The sequence below is a fragment of the Corythoichthys intestinalis genome, chromosome 1, assembly GCF_030265065.1.
Source record: "Corythoichthys intestinalis isolate RoL2023-P3 chromosome 1, ASM3026506v1, whole genome shotgun sequence".
Lineage (NCBI taxonomy): Eukaryota > Metazoa > Chordata > Actinopteri > Syngnathiformes > Syngnathidae > Corythoichthys > Corythoichthys intestinalis.
Genome location: NC_080395.1, coordinates 29205896 through 29224729, shown reverse-complemented (window position 1 = coordinate 29224729; position 18834 = coordinate 29205896). Strand labels below are relative to the sequence as shown.

The window sequence follows — 18834 nt, the reverse complement described above, 5'->3', positions numbered from 1 at the left end:
TGAAAGTGAAAAGGCTCACTCTATCAAGTCAGCCACCCGATGCGTTCAGCTACACCACGCAAACACATTCGTCACATTAGAACCTGGACTGTTACATTATTACAGGTATCATTATTATTATTATTATTACTATTATTATATTATTACTATTTTTATTCATAATTTATTTGTTTTGCACTTTGTAATTTAAATTTGCAATAGTAACATCAGTATTTATTAAGAATTTAGTGAAGGTTTTCGGGTTGTGGAATTAATTAATGGAATGATAATGTATTCTTATGGGAAAATCCTGCTCGACGTGCGACCATTTCGACTTACAAACAAGGTCCTGGGACGAATTAATTTCGTATGTAGAGGTACCACTGTACATCATTTCAGTACGGAAATTGCACAACACTGCCTTCTGGTGGACAAGTGATAGCAAGTGAGACAAGCAACCCATGAGACAACAAACCCTGTTCTCCCCTAATTTGTAGTCATGAACTGGGGGGACTATATCATTCTTGGCAACAATGAACGAAGACTATTCTTTTTCTACATTCCTAAGGGGGGACATCTGAGCATTGTGTCACCTTCCAGTGGATGACGAACTGTGGAACAGTAGATTCCTATACTCAGCAAGTAGGTACACGCCTATGTGATGTTTACTGTAAAATTTGAGCAGTGCAGCCACAAACTCAAACAAGACTAGGTTAAATTAAAAATAAAAATAAAATATAATAATATATATATATATATGTATGAAGTAGAGTCGTTTCTTATGTACATAATTTGCTTGGGAAATTTAGAGAAACAGTGAAAAGAAAACGCGTTTTAAAAAGACAACGAAAACGCTTAAGAAAGGGAAACTTAGTGATATTAAGCGCATTTAGGGCGTGTAAATAATTAACTGCTTATAGACGAGTTTCATTGACCTCTCTCCCGATGTCCTCCCACGCAGATTAGCGAAAAGCATTTTCTCCCACCCTGCCGCATCGTCACAAACGTCACACGGGAACCACGGAAAGACCCAAAACAATCTGAGGAGCTGCTTGCATGTGAAAGAGAAAAACAACACGACTTCACTGTAAGTATACAACATTAACAAACACATGTAGCGTGCACGCTTTGTAACGTGCTCATGAAGATCGCGCATGCCCATGTGGGTTAGTTTTAGTTTATAATGCGGTATGTAACTTTCAAATTAGCAATTTTATCACGTCCGCTTTCTTCCAAAGAGGTTCAGATGCTACAACGCCTCATTAAAACAACAAGAAACACGCATGAACTGCTTGACAGAACAAACCCCCTCGGTATCATATATCAAGTTCAAATTGAAGGATTCTTCACGAAACAAAACCTCTTAATATGTATCATTGTACTGCGGATTTGTATAAGTGGGCATTTAGACACAATTTTTTGCTTTAATTCTTCAACGCTCACAGGCACAATAATGCCACGTTTTATTTTTATTCGAAAATTCCGAATAGAAAGTTGTAGGGGGAAAAGTGCACTAACAATTGGCCCATTGCCACAATCATAAAGCCAATTACTTTTTGTCATCCAATAAGGATGAATGGATGAATGATAGTGAATGTTTAAAGCAATATCTCTGTCATTCAACCCCCACATCAAAAGTTTTATGTGTTGAATTTTAATCACTGAAATGAAAGTTGAAATAAGTTCAAACATCAAGGCAATGGCTGCTTGATTTGTGTAGAAGAGAAAATAACTCCCTTTTTAACATTTTTTCCCCTTCATAGGTTATAATATATAGTAAAATAATATGTAAACAACAATATGGAAGGTAAAAATCACATCTACCGTAATTTTCGCACTATAAGGCCCACCTGACTATAAGCCGCCACCCACCAAATTTGGCACGAAAACGGCATTTGTTCATAGATAAACCGCACTGGACTATAAGCCGCAGCTGTCCTCACTGTATTATAGGATATATATATCCTAGATGTATAGATATTATAGGATGTCATCAAACCGAATGAACCACCATGAAGCTTTGAACCAATCAGATGCAAAGCTTCATTGCTTCAAGAAGCTTCATTTGGCCATCACTACTCCCTTGGGAGAGACACTCAACCTCTGCTGCCACCTGCTGTTAACTGTTGTTGTCCAACATGCCTCCTAGCATGCATTGCAGAGCTACAGATTTAAATAATCAAAATTCATGTTCTGTGCTAGTTATGTCTTCAGTTGCTGTTCCAATTGTTTCATTAATTGCTATTCATGGTATATGGCAACACTTTATTTGACAGTGGCGCAATAAGACTGTCATTAGGCAATCATAATTATTACGTGACATTGTCATGAGCATTAATGAATGCTTACAGGGTGACCCCAAAAAAAGTTTACACTGCCATAATACAACTTAAATGCCATGTTTATTCAGTTTAGAATTAGAATTTAACTACAAATTATACATTATTGTAAAGAACATGTACAGTACACTCTATTTTTCAATGTCTCCTCCCTTAAGTGTCACAACAGCCTCCAGGCGCCTGCGGAACGCTTGACAGGTCTTCTTTATGTAGGATGCTGTCATCTTTTCCCAAGATCTAACAATGGACCTCTCCAAGGCTGCCACAGAAGTTCGTGGCTTCTTACAGGCACTGTCCTCCACAGTTGCCCATATGCTATAATCCAGGGGATTGAGATCTGGACTCTGGGGTGGCCACATATCACCTTGTCAATCAACTTTTTGGTCCGCACAGATCTTCACTTCCAGACCCAGGTTTTCGTGAGGCTGTTCCAATATCTTTCAGCTTCTTTTTAACTTTGTAGACTGCACATCTGAATATTCTCAGATTTGCTGGAATCTCAGTAGGTGTCAGACCGGCACGTAGCAATTCAGGTACAGCTAAAGTTTTCTTCATTTTCAGCATTTTTTTTGGGTCACCCTGTATAACAGCTGTCATTTAGTGTAACCTGGCAAATTATCTCACTTTTGAATGGATGTAAAACATCCAAGCTGGACATAAATAGAGTTAGCGACATAATTTTCCGGATGACACTTAATAACATATGTCATAAGCATTCAGTAATGGCCATGACATGCGCAACCTATTAACCCAAATAAATCAACAAATAGGCCGTACTGGACTATAAGCCTCAGGATTCAAAATGAAGGAAAAAAGTAGCCGTTTACTGTCCGAAAATTACTGTATATGTAATTTTTCATCATCCGTTATGACCTTTAAAAGTCCCCATTATTCAAATCGTCAATAAGTGACCTTAATTAACATCAGTTTCTTTGGAATCAGCATTGGTGGCTCCGCCATGTCAGTTTCAAAACAAGATTCTGACCTTTAACTTGGATTATACAATACTTTCTGTGACGACAGTTACAAGACTTGCCCACAAGAGGGTATACGGGGTTGAATTCACATAAAGGTGATGCATCTGGGGCCGCCGCGTTGCGGCTAGGGGGCGGATTTTCGCAAGTGTCTGCAGTAGGTATAGACCCTACTCACCAACGTCACAGAATGACGTGTCGCTGTATCCGGCCGCCATATTGTCCGTCAGTGTTTATCTATATTCTCAATGGTTTCAATTTGTCGTGCAATTTATGGAGCAATTCATGGAAGCCCCGGTGCTTTCAGATGCTGTAAACTCATTGGATGCGTTGCATAAAAGGCGTTATGTGGAAAAGCTTCAGTCTATCCATTCGCCAGATCCATATTTGATGCCTAAATCGATATTTTTCGACCCGCTGTCATCGCCCTCTTTGCCTGACATCTGCTACCCTGATATCTACAACTATCTTGTCCACACAAAATCAGCCTATTCTCACGAAAGTTTGATAACTTTAAGAGCAGCACTCTAAGCAACATTACCCCATGTGACCCGTGTGATTCTTAAGGTTGCTATGCTGTTTGATTCCAGATGAGGCTGATGTGGTACTGCGGGGCCTTTCTGCTCTCACTCTTCCTTTCCCGATCCTGTCACGGAGGTAACATCCTGGTCTTTCCGATTGAAGGCAGTCACTGGGTGAACATGGACATCCTTATGCGAGAGTTGCACTCGCAAGGACACAACTTGACCATTGTACGACCCAGCAAGACGTGGTACATGAAGGACAACGCCTCCTACTTCAACACGATTAGCGTTCCTGTGGAAAGGAGCTTGGACAAAGACTTCATCACCGGCTTGCTTTATGAGGTAATTGAATACGAAAGGGGCTCTCTGCCCCTGGTGACATTTCTTCACATGAGTGTGGGAATGTTTGGGATGTTCATGGAAGCTCACCAGATGGTGGGTGAGTTCGCCACAGCGATTCTCGACGACAAAGACTTAACGAAGAGATTGAAGGACAGCAACTTTGACCTGATTCTCAGCGACCCCGCCTGGGCCGGAGGTGTTATTGTGGCCAAATATTTGAACCTTCCTTTGGTCTACAATGTCCGCTGGCTTATCGCCACTGAGGGCCACATCACCATTGCGCCATCACCACTTTCTTACATTCCCATTACGGGAACTGGTAATACCAACAAGATGAGCTTTCTTCAAAGAGTCAAAAACGTGATTGTGTTTCTGGTCGGCTATACACAACATATTCTGGTCATTAAGAACGTGTACCAGAAGATTTGTGACAAGTATCTTGGACCTGATATCGACATGCACCATTTGCTTGCTTCTGCTGACCTGTGGCTCATGAGAGTAGACTTTGTTTTTGAGTTTCCACGCCCTACCATGCCCAATGTTGTCTACATTGGAGGCTTCCAGTGTAAACCAGCCAAGCCTCTACCTGACCACTTGGAAGAGTTTGTTCAGAGTTCTGGAGAACATGGAGTCATCCTTATGTCTCTGGGAACATTTGTGACCGAACTCCCGGTTGACTTGGCTGAAAAGATTGCAGCGGATTTCGCCAAACTCCCTCAGAAAGTCATCTGGCGGTATAAAGGTGCTAAACCTTCTACTCTGGGCAACAACACTCTAATCGTGGACTGGATGCCACAGAACGACTTGCTTGGACATCCCAAAATTAAACTCTTCGTGGCTCATGGCGGGACAAATGGCATCCAGGAAGCGATCTACCATGGAGTTCCAGTCGTGGGAATACCCTTATTTTTCGACCAACATGACAACCTGCTGCGTCTCTCTGAAAGAGGGGCGGCCATTGTGGTTATGTTAGCCTTAGTGGACAAAGATGACAACTTTCTGAAGGCCATACAGGAAGTTATTGCCAATCCGACCTACAAAAACAACATGGAGAGGCTGTCCAGGCTGCACAAAGATAAGCCCATCCCACCACTTAAAAATGCTATCTTCTGGATTGAGTTTGTCATGAGGCACAAAGGCGCAGCTCACTTGAAAACCGACTCCTACAAACTGCCCTGGTACATCTACTATTCTTTAGATGTGTATCTGTTCCTTACTGCAGCTTTGCTGGCTCTGTTTTTAGCACTTTTTATCACAATCAGGTGCATGTGCTCTGCTTTATGTAGGAGGAAAGTCAAACGTGAGTAGATGTATCTCTTTATATTTTAATACATGTAGCGTAAGGCCCTGCTTACTTATGATTCAGTGACTATGTTCACATGGACACATTTATTCGAATTAAAAGCCCAAGTATCGTAATTTCCCGAATATAAGGCGCACCCGTGTATAATGCGCACCCCAAATTTATTTGTAAAATCTAGGGAAAATTATTGTACCCGTTTGTAACGCGCACCCTAATTTTAGCACCAATAAATAGAAGAATACAAGAAAACAGAGCTCGTGTACAGATACAGAAATGCCATTTTAATGACTGGTGAAACACAGCACAAGCATAGCACATTGGTAGTTCAAAACATTGCCATAAACAGACAATATTTATGGTAATAATATGATTTGACAACTTCTCCAACTTACCAGAATCTAGGAGAAAACAAAACAGATGTGACTTTTCTTTTAACCCTTAGATGCACAAGTGACTGGACCCTACACTCTTCCATAAGTGGGTCAAAAATGACCCATATTGGAACCAATGTATTTTTATGCCATTTTGGTGAAGAATAATCACTTGTATATTACTTAGTATGATATTTAGGGCCACACAAGAATGATTTCATGCTTGAAATATCTTTAAGATTCAATTAACATAAAAAAAAACTTCATCCTTCCTTGTATTTTATTATCATTGATGAAGAGCTCCCATACATCTTTTTGGTGAGACAGCGGTGCTAAGCCCTTGTGGAGGCACTGACCAATTTCTAAGGATATTGTGGCTCTGTGTTTTGCCCTGGGTGGGAGGTAATTCTCTCTAGTAAGAGCCTTACCAACTCGTTCTGTTGGCAATGATTTGGACACTTTCTTCTTCAGAGGGCACATAATTGGAATCTTATGAGCCAGATTGATCCTGTTCAGTTGGATTTCCAGGTCAAGTCCCCCAAATTGGGATTCATACAGCAATTAACATCAGCAAAGAGCGAGAGAGACAGGGTGCTAAGTAAGCGGTGCAGCTGTGCATTAGCGTTAGCGCCTAGCTTGAACGCGGCTTTTGGGGAAGGAGCGGGCTTGACAACAGTCATAAAAGAATAAAATGGGTTGAAAATAAGCCTGACAATGCTCGGTTTTCTCTCTGCTCCAGTGCTCCTGCGCATGCGGGCCAGTTTGCTCAGCGCATCTCAGACTGCGAATTAGAGCGCTGTGTGATACTTGAACAGGCTCAATGGACAAAGGCAGTCTGAAAGGGTACGCTAAAAAAACAAATATGACAAAAATATCGGAATTGTGCATTAGGACCTGCGGTATCAACCTAGCCTTAGTTAGCTAGCTAGTTATGAAGTAGGTTATTTTGTTGATAAATAATAATAAAGAGTCATGAAAGACACGCACACAAAATACTATATGGACATAATGCTTACAGTACACGTATCAGCTTGTGCTGTGTAAAATAATCTTCTTAAGGGATGTCACTTTTTACATACCTAGTCTGTGTGGTCCACGGTAAATTTATTCATGACAGCCAAAGTTGATAAGAATGAAAGATTCCCATTGGATTCCATAGAAAATGCATGTGGGTCATTTTTGACCCGCTTGTGGAAGCTTAGGGTAGTAATACATAAATGACAATTTCTTAAAATGTATAAAAAGTTCATCAAAAATTTGAATGGCATTATATCAAAAACATTTTTGAGGAATACCTGGAATATGAATTGATAACAATTTTTCATTCCGAAGAAATTTCAAGATAACAACCTCAGCGGGTCATTTTTGACCCACTTATGCATCTAAGGGTTAAAGGCTGCTGTATAACTTGCTCGTTTCATCATGATGAATAAATGTTTCTTCCATGGATTGATACGGTAAAATGAAAGTGAGAACGTAAGTCGGAAATCCGAGAGCGCTCATCGCTGTCGACATGACAGTAACAATAGGAACTATTGTTATTTGGGTTTGAGTTTCACAAGGGACACATAGGCTATAGTTGACGGACACACGAACTCTGTGTTGTATTACGTTTGTTATGGTTCGAGTTGCCGAGTTGCAACAAACGTTGACTCAAATGAGTTCAAGAAACTAAATTCTGTGCTTTATGAAAAGTGAAAAAAGCAGAATTTAACACAGACGAAATCATTCGACCAATCAGTGTGGTATTACCGAAACAAAATGGTGACGTCATGTACCGTAATGGTCGGCAACGGATCGCCGCATATGTTTTCTTCAACACAACATGGCCGTGTCAATAAAAAAAATCTGTCTTTAAATATACAGTATATATATATTTCGTTCTCCATCCATGTACCCGTGTATTAATGCGCACTCATGATTTTTCAAGTTGATCTTGGGAAAAAAGTGCGCGTTATATTCGGGAAATTACGGTAATACAAATGCTTCATGTACACACCCCATTCGGGAATATTATGACCCGACCAAGCCCTTTCTGATCAAGATTTTATTCCGAACGAGAGGGGTAGTTTATTTTGATCTATAGTCCGATTAGCGTGCAAGAAAACACTTACTCCAAAAATCCATAGAGTATCGCGCATGTCTGTGAATTTAGTGTCTGTTATTCCTTGAAGCTAGAAGAATTTGAGTGAATGAAAGACAAGGCGGGCGCTAAACAGATCTGGTCTGTATCTGAGACGAACACGTTGCTGAAGATACTAAACAGACTTGCTGGTAAAAAACAGGAAAAATGTGCAAATTAACGCGAATGTTTAAAGTGCAAATGCGATGCTTTGTTGACAGGGAAGTCGCCATGCTTTCTTTTACTACTATTTCCGGTACATTAGATCAATTTGTGCATTTCAAAATAATTTGTCCTGATTAAAAGTGTGATGCATGACCACACAAGTACTAATCAGATCAATATTTTTAGTGTGGATGAAAACAGTGCATCTGATCATAATTATAATCTGAACTCTGGTTGGATTAAAAAAAAAATGTTGTCCATGTAAGCATAGCCACTGTTCACAAATGCACCTACAGCACTCGTAATTTCTTTCCCCAACAACTTAAATGCCCCAGGCCACCATACGTATGTTGTTGGCACTTGGCAGTCAAGAAAACAAGTTGGCAATATTTTCAAGATTATGCAAAAAAGCATTTGATTTACCTTATTTAAATTACCACGTAATCTCCTGGTTACAGCTAGTTGTCAACAGTGCTGTAAAGGCCAAAGACATAATATATATAGTCTGTTTATGCACTATGCATTCTATGCTCATTAAAAAAAAAAAAAAAAAAAAAAAAAAAAAAAATTGATGCATGCTTTGATGCCTCAGCGAGGCAAAAAGTGTAAAACGGCTAATAGGAAGGTAGTTTTTTTCATTTCAAAACTGGTGCATATACACAGAGCTATCACTTTGATATAATTCTATCAATAACCAATTTACTATAATTTTAGTTTTGAACAATTTTATAGCATTTTTTTGAATGATATTTTGTGTGGTTTTTTTGTACATTTATCTTAAAAAATGGGAGTCTAAAAATGGCAGTCACTGTCAGTGTTGTTAATAACTGAGTTAAATTATAATGGCGTTACTAACGGCGTTATTTTTTTCAGTAGTGAGTAATCTAATTAATTACTTTTTTCATCTTGGCATCGCTGTTACCGTTACTGAGGATGGAAAGGCGTACGTTACTATATTGGTTGAATGACACGCGAAAAGTCTGAGGGAGACGGACTCACCGAGACGACAGAGCAGAGCAGGAGTGGGGTGGAGGCAAAAAAGTTGTGACGCGGAGCAAATGCGTTGCTAGGTGGCTCCAGTAATACCTGTAGCCGATAGCCTACAAAGTACGCCCACATGATAGGGTAGACATGGTAGATATCACATACAGTATATTTAGAAGTAGATCCGAAATGACAGACACGGCGGCGTTAGCAACATTTACAGTATAGGAACTAGATGCGTTAGTAAACAACCGCCATCTTAAAGCAGTAGACTTCTTGGGAAGGCTCTGTTGTAGAGAACCTTCCTAGCGAACCTAAGTAACTTTTTATCTAAAATACTCCTAAATTGGCAAAATCTTGACTTGAATCTATCTTTAAATGATGAAACAGTTTAAAACACATGTCAAAAGTAGACAGAAGGGAACTAATGCAATAATGGAAGCAATTTTAACAACTTTGAACGGTTGATTCGGGGTAAAGGGTAAATTAGGGTAAAGAATTGGGCTTTTTTGAGGGGAAAAAAACAAAACATGAAAATTATCACCAGTAACTTTGCCAAGTCACTAATTACTTTTACATTCAGGTAACTGAGTTACTAACGCAATTACCGTAATTTCCCGAATATAAGGCGCACCCGTGTATACCGCGCACCCCAAATTTACTTGTAAAATCTAGGGAAAATTATTGTACCGGTGTATAACGCGCACCCTAATTTTAGCACCAATAAATAGAAGAATACAAGAAAACAGAGCTCGTGTACAGATACAGCAATGTCATTGTACTGACTGGTAAACACAGCACAAGCATAGCACATTGGTAGTTCAAAACATTACCGTAAACTGACAATATGTACGGTAATAATATGATCTGATAACTTCTTCAACTTACCAGAATCCATGAGAAAACAAAACAGATGTGACTTTTCTTTTAAAGGCTGCTGTATAACTTCCTCGTTTCATCATGATGAATAAATGTTTCCTGCATGGATTGATACGGTTAAAATGAAAGTGAGAACGTAAGTCGGAAATCCGAGAGCGCTCATCGCTGTAGACACGTCAGTAACAATAGGAACTATTGTTATTTGGGTTTGAGTTTCTCGAGGGACAGATATAGTTGACGAACACGGGAAGTCTGTGATGCATTACGTTTGTTATGGTCCGAGTTGCGGAGCTGCAATAAACGTTGACTCAAATGAGTTCAAGAAACTAAATTCTGTGCTTTATTAAGAGTGAAAAAAGCTGAATTTAACACAGACGAAATCCTTTGACTGATCAGAGTGAAGTATTACCGAAATAAAATGATGACATCACGTACTGTAATGGTCGGCAACGGATCTCCGCATACATTTCTTCAACACAACATGGCCGTGGCAATAAAAAAAAAAAAAATCGGTTATATATATATATATATATATATATATATATATATATATATATATATATATATATATATATATATGTATATGTATATATATATATATTTCTGTCTCCGTCCCTGTACCCGTGTATAATGCGCACCATGATTTTACAAATTGGTTTTGGGGAAAAGAAGTGCGCGTTATATTCGGGAAATTACGGTACTTTTTGGGAAAAGTAATTTGTAACTGTAATTAATTACTTTTTTAAAGTAAGATTAACAACACTGGTCACTGTACAGTGAAAAAAATACGGATCTGGTTTTGATCCAAGTCTTTCACTGAACATTTAAACACCAATGACTTTGTGGTGTAAAGGGTTGCCTGTCTGGAAGTGATAGAAGTGGTGCACTTGTTTGCTATATCTTCCAGCTGCTCCCTTTCCAATCACTGCCACTATTCTGTTTTCTCCCTTTCTTTATAGAACTACGGTGTAAAAAAAAAAAACTGCCAGCACTTTTAAACTCCACTTTCACTAGACGTTGAATGTAATTTACCAGTTTTGTTGTTGAATATTTTTCCAACAATTCTGAAACCTTGCCTCCTCACAAATGGTTCACCCCCATCTGCATTAATGAACTACCAATGGTGATTATTTTTTGGGGAAAATTTTACTTTGACTTTTGATTTTAAGGTGATTCTGACCACTAATCTGTTTGTAGCAGGACACTGTACAAATCAAAACAATAAATGGATGTACGACGATTAAAACATAATTGATTGAACTTTTGTGTGATTTGTACGTTTTTGTTTATTAACTGGATGGTTAATTGATTACTTCAACAGACAACATCTGATTTCAAGTGGAGAATCCCAAAGGAATCATGTAAATAAAGTAATACGAGTCAAAGTCTAGCTGCATACTGAGAAAATGTGGTTGATATTCATTTTTAGAACTCACTGTACAATACTTTAAGGCACATTTTTAAAATGCCATAAAAGTATCTTATTGTAAATAAAAAAGATATGTACAAATACGATTTTTTTCCCACTTTAATGCAGTGTGCACATTCACCTCACAGCTCTGAATTTGCCTTTTCACGTCTGGGCTCCGTCATGTGAAGATTGCATGGTCTTTATTTCATTCTCCAGTTTCTGCCCACATTCCAAAACATTTATGTTAGTTCTGTTGAAGACTCTAAAACAGGGGACTCCAAACCTTTTCCTCTGCGGGCCGCATGCAGAAAAATAAGAAAGACGCAAGGGCCGCCTTGACATTCTTCAACTCAAATTTTTCAAACAAACTCAAAGCACTCGAAATACACCTTCCCACTATACGCACTGAATTACAACTTTTAGTTACAACTTTAACATTTCTACAAATACATGTGTGTGTTACCATTTTTGGACATTTCCTGAATTTATAGTTGACAAAGCCCACCTCCCAAAATTTTTGTAATCCATAAATAACGCAGTCCCGCTCTCGGTGAGGTGGCAGTCGAGAGTTTAAAGTGACAAACTCTTTTAATCTAAATTTTGATCATCAACTGCACTTTTTAAAACTCATTTTTAAGATTCGCACCTGTCATATACAGTGGAGCAAATAAGTATTTAGTCAACCACTAATTATGCAAGTTCTCCCACTTGAAAATATTAGAGAGGCCTGTAATTGTCAACATGGGTAAACCTCAACCATGAGAAACAGAATGTGGAAAAAAACAGAAAATCATATTGTTTGATATTTAAAGAATTATTTGCAAATCATGGGGGAAAATAAGTATTTGGTCAATACCAAAAGTTCATCTCAATACTTTGTTATGTACAGTTTGTTGGCAATAACAGAGGCCAACCATTTTCTGTAACTCTTCACAAGCTTTTCACACACTGTTGCTGGTATTTTAGCCCATTCCTCCTTGCAGATCTCTAGAGCAGTGATGTTTTGGGGCTGTCGTTGGGCAACACGGACTTTAAACTCCCGCCACAGATTTTCTATGGGGTTGAGATCTGGACTCTGGCAAGGCCACTCCAAGACCTTGAAATGCTTCTTACGAAGCCACTTTTCTGTTGCCCTGGCTGTGTGTTTGGGAGCCAGGTCATTCTGTAGGTCATTCACTAGGTCCCCCCGTGTGGTTCTGGGATTTTTGCTCACCGTTCTTGTTATCATTTTGACACCACGGGGTGAGATCTTGCATGGATCCCCAGATCGAGGGAGATTATCAGTGGTCTTGTATGTCTTCCATTTTCTAATAATTGCTCCCACAGTTGATTTCTTTACACCAAGCGTTTTACCTATTGCAGATTCAGTCTTCCCAGCCTGATGCAGGTCTACAATTTTGTCTCTGGTGTCCTTCGACAGCTCTTTGGTCTTGGCCATAGTGGAGTTTGGAGTGTGACTGACTGAGATTGTGGACAGGTGTCTTTTATATCGATAATGAGTTAAAACAGGTGCCATTAATACAGGTAACGAGTGGAGCCTCGTTAGACCTCGTTAGAATAAGTTAGACCTCTTTGACAGCCAGAAATCTTGCTTGTTTGTAGGTGACCAAATACTTATCTTCCACTCTAATTTGGAAATAAATTCTTTCAAAATCAAACAATGTGAATTTCTGCCCCCCCCCCCCCCCCCCCCCCCCCATTCTGTCTCTCATGGTTGAGGTTTACCCATGTTGACAATTACAGGCCTCTCTAATCTTTTCAAGTAGGAGAACTTGCACAATTGGTGGTTGACTAAATACTTATTTGCCCCACTGTACGTAAGTGCAGCTTATCAATAATAAAAACATATATCCAAATCAAGTGTGCATTCACTTTACTTCGGAATGCGTGGTTTTTGGTATGGGAGAATTTCACTTGCCAAAGGTTTCTAGGTGGGTTGATTAATCTTCTATCACAAAGGATATTAAAGCGTGAAATGGACAAAGATTGTACATCATGGAGTGAAGTGTGTGTGTGCGACCATTACTGGTTGTGAACAGGAATTTTTTCTGCATCGAGTGAGTTCAAGTGAGAAGGTTTTGATCACATACACTGTACTGTGTTGGCTCTAAAAATTGATCTAATGCCTGAGGTCCCATGATTATAAATTTCCATTATGTTCAATTACAGTGGTATGAAAAAGTATCTCAACCTTTTGGAATTTCTCACATTTTTGCATAAAATCACCATCAAATGTGATCTGATCTTTGTCAAAATCACACAGATGAAAAAGCACTGCTTTAACTGAAACCACCTAAACATTAATAGGTTTTTATATTTTAATGAGGATGACAGAAGGGGGACAAATAAGTAAGAGAACCATCGCATTTAATATTTTGTAGCCCCCACTTTGGCAGCAACAACTTTAACCAGACGCTTCCTATAGCTGCAGATCAGTCCGGCACATCCATCAGGACTAATCTTGGCTGATTCTTCTCTACAAAACTGCTGTAGTTCAGTCAGATTCCAGTGACGTCAGGCATGAATCGCTGTAGTTAGGTCATGCCACAACATCTCAATGGAGTCTGGACTTTGACTTGGCCACTCCAGAATGTGTATTTTGTTCTTCTGAAACAATTCTGAAGTTGATTAACTTCTGTGTTTTGGATCATTGTCTTGTTGCAGCATCCATCCTCTTTTTAGCTTTAACTGTATGACAGACTGCCTCAGGTTTTCCTGCAAAATATCCTGATAAACTTTTGAATTTATTCTTCCATTAATGATTGCAAGTTGTCCAGGCCCTGAGGAAGCAAAACAGCCCCAAATTATGATGCTCCCTCCACCATGCTTCATGGTGGGGATGAGGTGTTGATGTTGGTGAGCTGTTCCATTTTTCCTCCACACATGATTTTGTGTGTGACTCCCAAACAATTCAACTTTGGTTTCATCAGTCCACAAAATATTTTGCCAAAGCTTCTGTGGAGTGTCCAAGTGCCTTTTTGCGAACTTTAAATGAGCAAAAATTTTTTTTTAGACAGCAAAGGCATCCTCCGTGGAGTCCTCCCATGAACACAATTCTTGGCCATAGTTTTATAGATAGTTGATGTATGCACGGGGATATTGGTCTGTGCCAGTGATTTCTGTTAAGCCTGAGTTATGCTCCTGCGTTGCGGTGACGGCGAAGTGACTGTGGCGTCAATGGGCATTCGATAGTTCTGCGGTGAGAGAACGCGTTGCTCTGTAATTCAAAACCATGCCACCAGATTGGTGTGGTGTTATGTTTGTACAGTTTTGGAGCATGCTTGTTGACTTTCTCTAGTCTAGTTTAACGGAGAAAAAAAAAATAAACAATGCAAGATGGAACACTTGAAGGTGGATCCTCAGCTCATCAACATTGAATAAATGTTGATCATACAAATGTTGAGGCACAGGCGACGCAGAAGACGGTTTCGAGGCGGTCTGTCCGACTTTTGATGTCGCACAGAGTTCTAGCCTCGGGTGGAAACCAGCAAGCTGTGGCGGCTAGCTTCAAACTGGCATCAAGCACTGCATCCAGCTTTTTGTCCGAGTTCTGCAAAGCCATCCAACCCGATTTGTTTGCCGTGTCCTACAACCAGCCAGAGGGAAGCCATAGCAGATTTCTGGCGGCTATGGAACTTCCCAAACTGCGTTGGAAGCCTTGATGTTAACGTTATCATAAAAGAACAGAAGCACTCTCAATCAGTGATGATGTATCGAGTGTGAACTGTCTGTTGTTGAAGATTAAACATCAAAACAACTCTTTTGACACCAAACCTGTGCTTTATTCTTCATATACTTGAAGTGTGACACGTAAATAAGACACAGACTCACAGCAAACATATGTACACAATAAATTATGAAGAGCACCAACCAAAAATACGACATAAAGTGATTAAAAGCTGGCAGTTTTTGGCCGACTGGGTCACCACTTTGTGTGGCCATTCGATTCCGAACACACACATACTTGTCTCAGTGGTTCTTCCATTTTTTTATTCAATCGCTGGCTGACCTCCAGCCCTGTATTTTCAGCAATCTCCTCCCACGAATTGCTTGCCATTTGGCAATCTTCATAATGTCTTAACGAGACATTGTAGAAGTTGTAGTACTTGCTCTTCGTTGATACTCTCGTCGGCATGGTCCATTTTTGCGTGGAGAAAAATCATGTTTGACAATGCCGGTGATTTCGCGCTGAACCGGAAACAACAGTCTAAGCGGACCAATCATAGTCTATTTCCACCACGTCACACACGTTGACGTGACGCGAAGTCAGAAAAATGAGAAGGAGCCAGAGAGGCTACGGCGGAGGGTCGTAAATCGGGTCTTCCTTGACGGCGCAGGTCTCAAACGGAAGCCTAACTCAGCCTTAAGTCTTTAAATCACTTTAGGGTTATTTTTTACCTCTCTGAGTATTCTGCGCTGAACTCTTGGCGTAATCTTTGGCATTTTTAGACAACTTATCTGACTGTCGATTGATGAACATCCAGACTTTTAGAGATGGTTTTGTATCCTTTCCCAGCTTTATACAAATCAACAATCCTTGATCGCAGGTATTTAGACAGCTCTTTTGACCGAGCCATGATGCACATTAGACAATGCTTCTCATCAAAGATATTTCTTACCAGGTGTGTGTTTTATAGTGGGCAGGGCAGATTTAAACCACTCATCAGTGATTGGGAACATACCTAACTTAAATTGTTTGGGAAATATTGGTTTCAGTTGCTCTTTAAGTCTCCTTAGGCAGAGAGTTCACTTAATTATTTGTCCCCCTTCTGTCATTGTTTGCATGCTATCCTAATTCAAATATGAAAACCTATAAAGTGTTTGGGTGGTTTTAGTTAAAGCAGACACTGTTTTTACATCTCTGTGATTTTGACAAAATTCAGCTCACATTTGATGGTGATTTTATGCAGAAATGTGAGAAATTCCAAAAGTTTCAGATACTTTTTCATACAACTGTAGTTTCTCAAATCAATAAAACTTTGCAAAAGCTCTCGTAATTTTCTTTAACTAAAAGGGAGGATGTTTCAGGTTTAGTCCTACAAGCCACATACTACAAGTTAGATATTTAATACTGCCAGGTAACTCATTTACAACATTCAGTTGGGCTGCACATAATTAATTTGAGTGACTGTACGCATGCTTTAACAAGTGCTTCTCTTTTGACCAGAGTTCAAAAAGGTGAAAGTAGTTTAACAGAGATAATTACAACATTGAGGTAGATGTCTTTTTGATAATTGCATTTATGTTCAGTTTACAGTGATCTATTACAGCAGACAGAAGAAGGAAAAAATACGTTGGTATAATCCACGATTTCTTAGAATGTTTAAAACCTTGACATACTAGGGTGTGAGCATTGTTGATAAATGCAGTTGAATCATCTCAAATCTTTTATATCTGCAGTCCAACATAAAATGCTCAGTCACCAATACAGTATTTACTTTAAGATAAGCATCCCCTTTGCACTACTATCGGTATCATGATCACCTTAGCATAAAAGAGTGTAAAACTACAACGTCAAAGTCCTGTTTGGGCTGCAACTGTAAGGATAAGCACTTGTGCTCTTTCCTGGAAGGCGAATCTATTAACAGACTACACAGGAATTGGTAATAATGACTTTTTTCTTATTTTCAAAATCCATGAACTGATGAAGGTTGAATGTATACTTGGTCGTTTTTGCGTATTGCTGATTGATACATTGACTTATGCAGCCTTTGCTAAAATAACCGAGACCTGCTTAGGTTTACTGATTTGATATGATTTGCTCCCTTCTTAATTGTAGCATGAAGATGTTTTGGTCCTGGGTCTGCCTCTTGTTTTCCACTCTATGCGTGACTTCAGCGTATGGTGGCAAGGTGCTTGTTTTTCCAGTGGACGGAAGCCACTGGGTGAACATGAAAATCATTATTGAGGGACTTCACTCGAGAGGCCACCAGGTTGACGTCGTGCGAGCAAATGACAGCTGGTACATCAAGGAAAAGTCCGCAATCTACACCTGCATCCCGCTTGACATGGAGTCAGGCTTCAGCAAAGATTTTATTGTTACGTTTGTGGAGCAGTTGCTGAAAATCCAGCGGGAGGGAAATTCTGTCTGGACTCGTTATAAATTAGAAATGGAGCAAATGGAAAAATCTTCATTGATGTATGAAAAAATTGGGGTGTTATTAGAGTGGATATTTGAGAATAGAACCCTAGTTGAGACTCTGCAAAGCGCCAAGTATGATCTAGTTCTGACAGACCCTGTAACGCCAGCTGGTGTGTTTCTCTCACATTACCTAAAGGTACCACTTGTTTTGAATGTGAGATGGACTAGTCACGGTGAAGGCCATTTTGCAATCGCGCCATCACCTCTCTCATATGTTCCCTTGACGGGAACAGAATTTTCGGATAAGATGGGCTTTTTTCAAAGAGTACTGAACGTTTTGGGATACGTTTATCTTGAATATCAAGTTGCGACGCACATAAAACCGCAATACGAAGGCATCATCAAAAAGTACTTAAACCCTGAAGAAGACTACAGTAAACTATTCCAAGCTGCAGACTTATGGCTCATGAGAGTTGACTTTGTCTTTGAGTTTCCTCGCCCAACCATGCCCAATGTCATCTACATGGGAGGCTTCCAGTGTAAACCAGCCAAGCCTCTACCACACCACCTGGAGGAGTTTGTGCAGAGTTCTGGAGAGCATGGAGTCATTATCATGTCTCTGGGGACTTTGATTGGGGAAATTCCAAATGATTTAGCTGATGAGATAGCAGCTACTTTTGCCAAACTCCCCCAGAAGGTCATATGGCGGTATAAAGGTGCTAAACCTTCTACTCTGGGCAACAACACTCTACTGGTGGACTGGATGCCACAGAATGACCTGCTGGGACACCCCAAAATAAAACTCTTTGTGGCTCATGGTGGGACAAATGGCGTTCAGGAAGCCATTTACCACGGGGTTCCCATTCTTGGGCTACCGCTCATTTTTGATCAACGAGATAATCTTTTTAGGATTGAAGTGAGAGGAGCAGGGAAAAACCTGGATATCTTCACCTTGGATCAGAATATATTCTTCCAAGGTGTACAAGAAGTCTTGACTAATCCCTCCTATAAGAGCAACATGGAGAGGCTTTCCAGGCTACACAGGGATCAGCTCATCTCGCCACTTGACAACGCTCTCTTCTGGATCGAGTTTGTCATGCGGCACAAAGGTGCAGCGCATCTGCGGACTGAGTCATACAAGCTGCCCTGGTATGCCTATTACTCTTTGGATGTGTATCTGTTCCTGTCTGGAGCTGTGCTGGTTTTGTTTTTAACATTTTTTATCATCATCAGATTGATATGTTCTGTTTTATGTAAGAAGAAAGCCAAACGTGATTAGATGCCCTTGTGGGCCTACCGGCCTGCTGTCCACATACGTGTACATCAACTAATAATCATTTTTGTATTTCATGAAGACAC

At 39.8% G+C, this 18834-nt stretch overlaps 2 protein-coding genes across 4 annotated transcripts; both read left to right on the top strand.

Moving 5' to 3' along the window:
- Positions 1–981: 981 nt before the first annotated feature.
- On the top strand, positions 982–10516 carry LOC130925053 (UDP-glucuronosyltransferase 2C1-like). The gene is made up of 2 exons (XM_057851295.1): positions 982–1066; positions 3883–10516. The coding sequence occupies exon 2, from the start codon at positions 3883–3885 to the stop codon at positions 5464–5466; it is 1584 nt and encodes a 527-aa protein (XP_057707278.1). The 5' UTR covers positions 982–1066; the 3' UTR covers positions 5467–10516.
- Positions 10517–12613: 2097 nt separating this feature from the next.
- LOC130918090 (UDP-glucuronosyltransferase 2A1-like) lies at positions 12614–18754 on the top strand. Of its 3 annotated transcripts, none has more exons than XM_057839993.1 (3): positions 15072–15126; positions 16422–16450; positions 17237–18754. In XM_057839993.1, exon 3 carries the CDS (start codon positions 17285–17287, stop codon positions 18752–18754), a length of 1470 nt encoding a protein of 489 aa, XP_057695976.1. In that variant the 5' UTR covers positions 15072–15126; positions 16422–16450; positions 17237–17284. The 3 variants fall into 3 exon arrangements, with proteins under 3 accessions (XP_057695990.1, XP_057695976.1, XP_057695983.1); XM_057840000.1 differs by lacking the exons at positions 15072–15126; positions 16422–16450 and adding exons at positions 15487–15508; positions 16843–16857 and having other exon boundaries at positions 17238–18754; XM_057840007.1 differs by lacking the exons at positions 15072–15126; positions 16422–16450 and adding an exon at positions 12614–12635 and having other exon boundaries at positions 17232–18754.
- Positions 18755–18834: the final 80 nt, after the last annotated feature.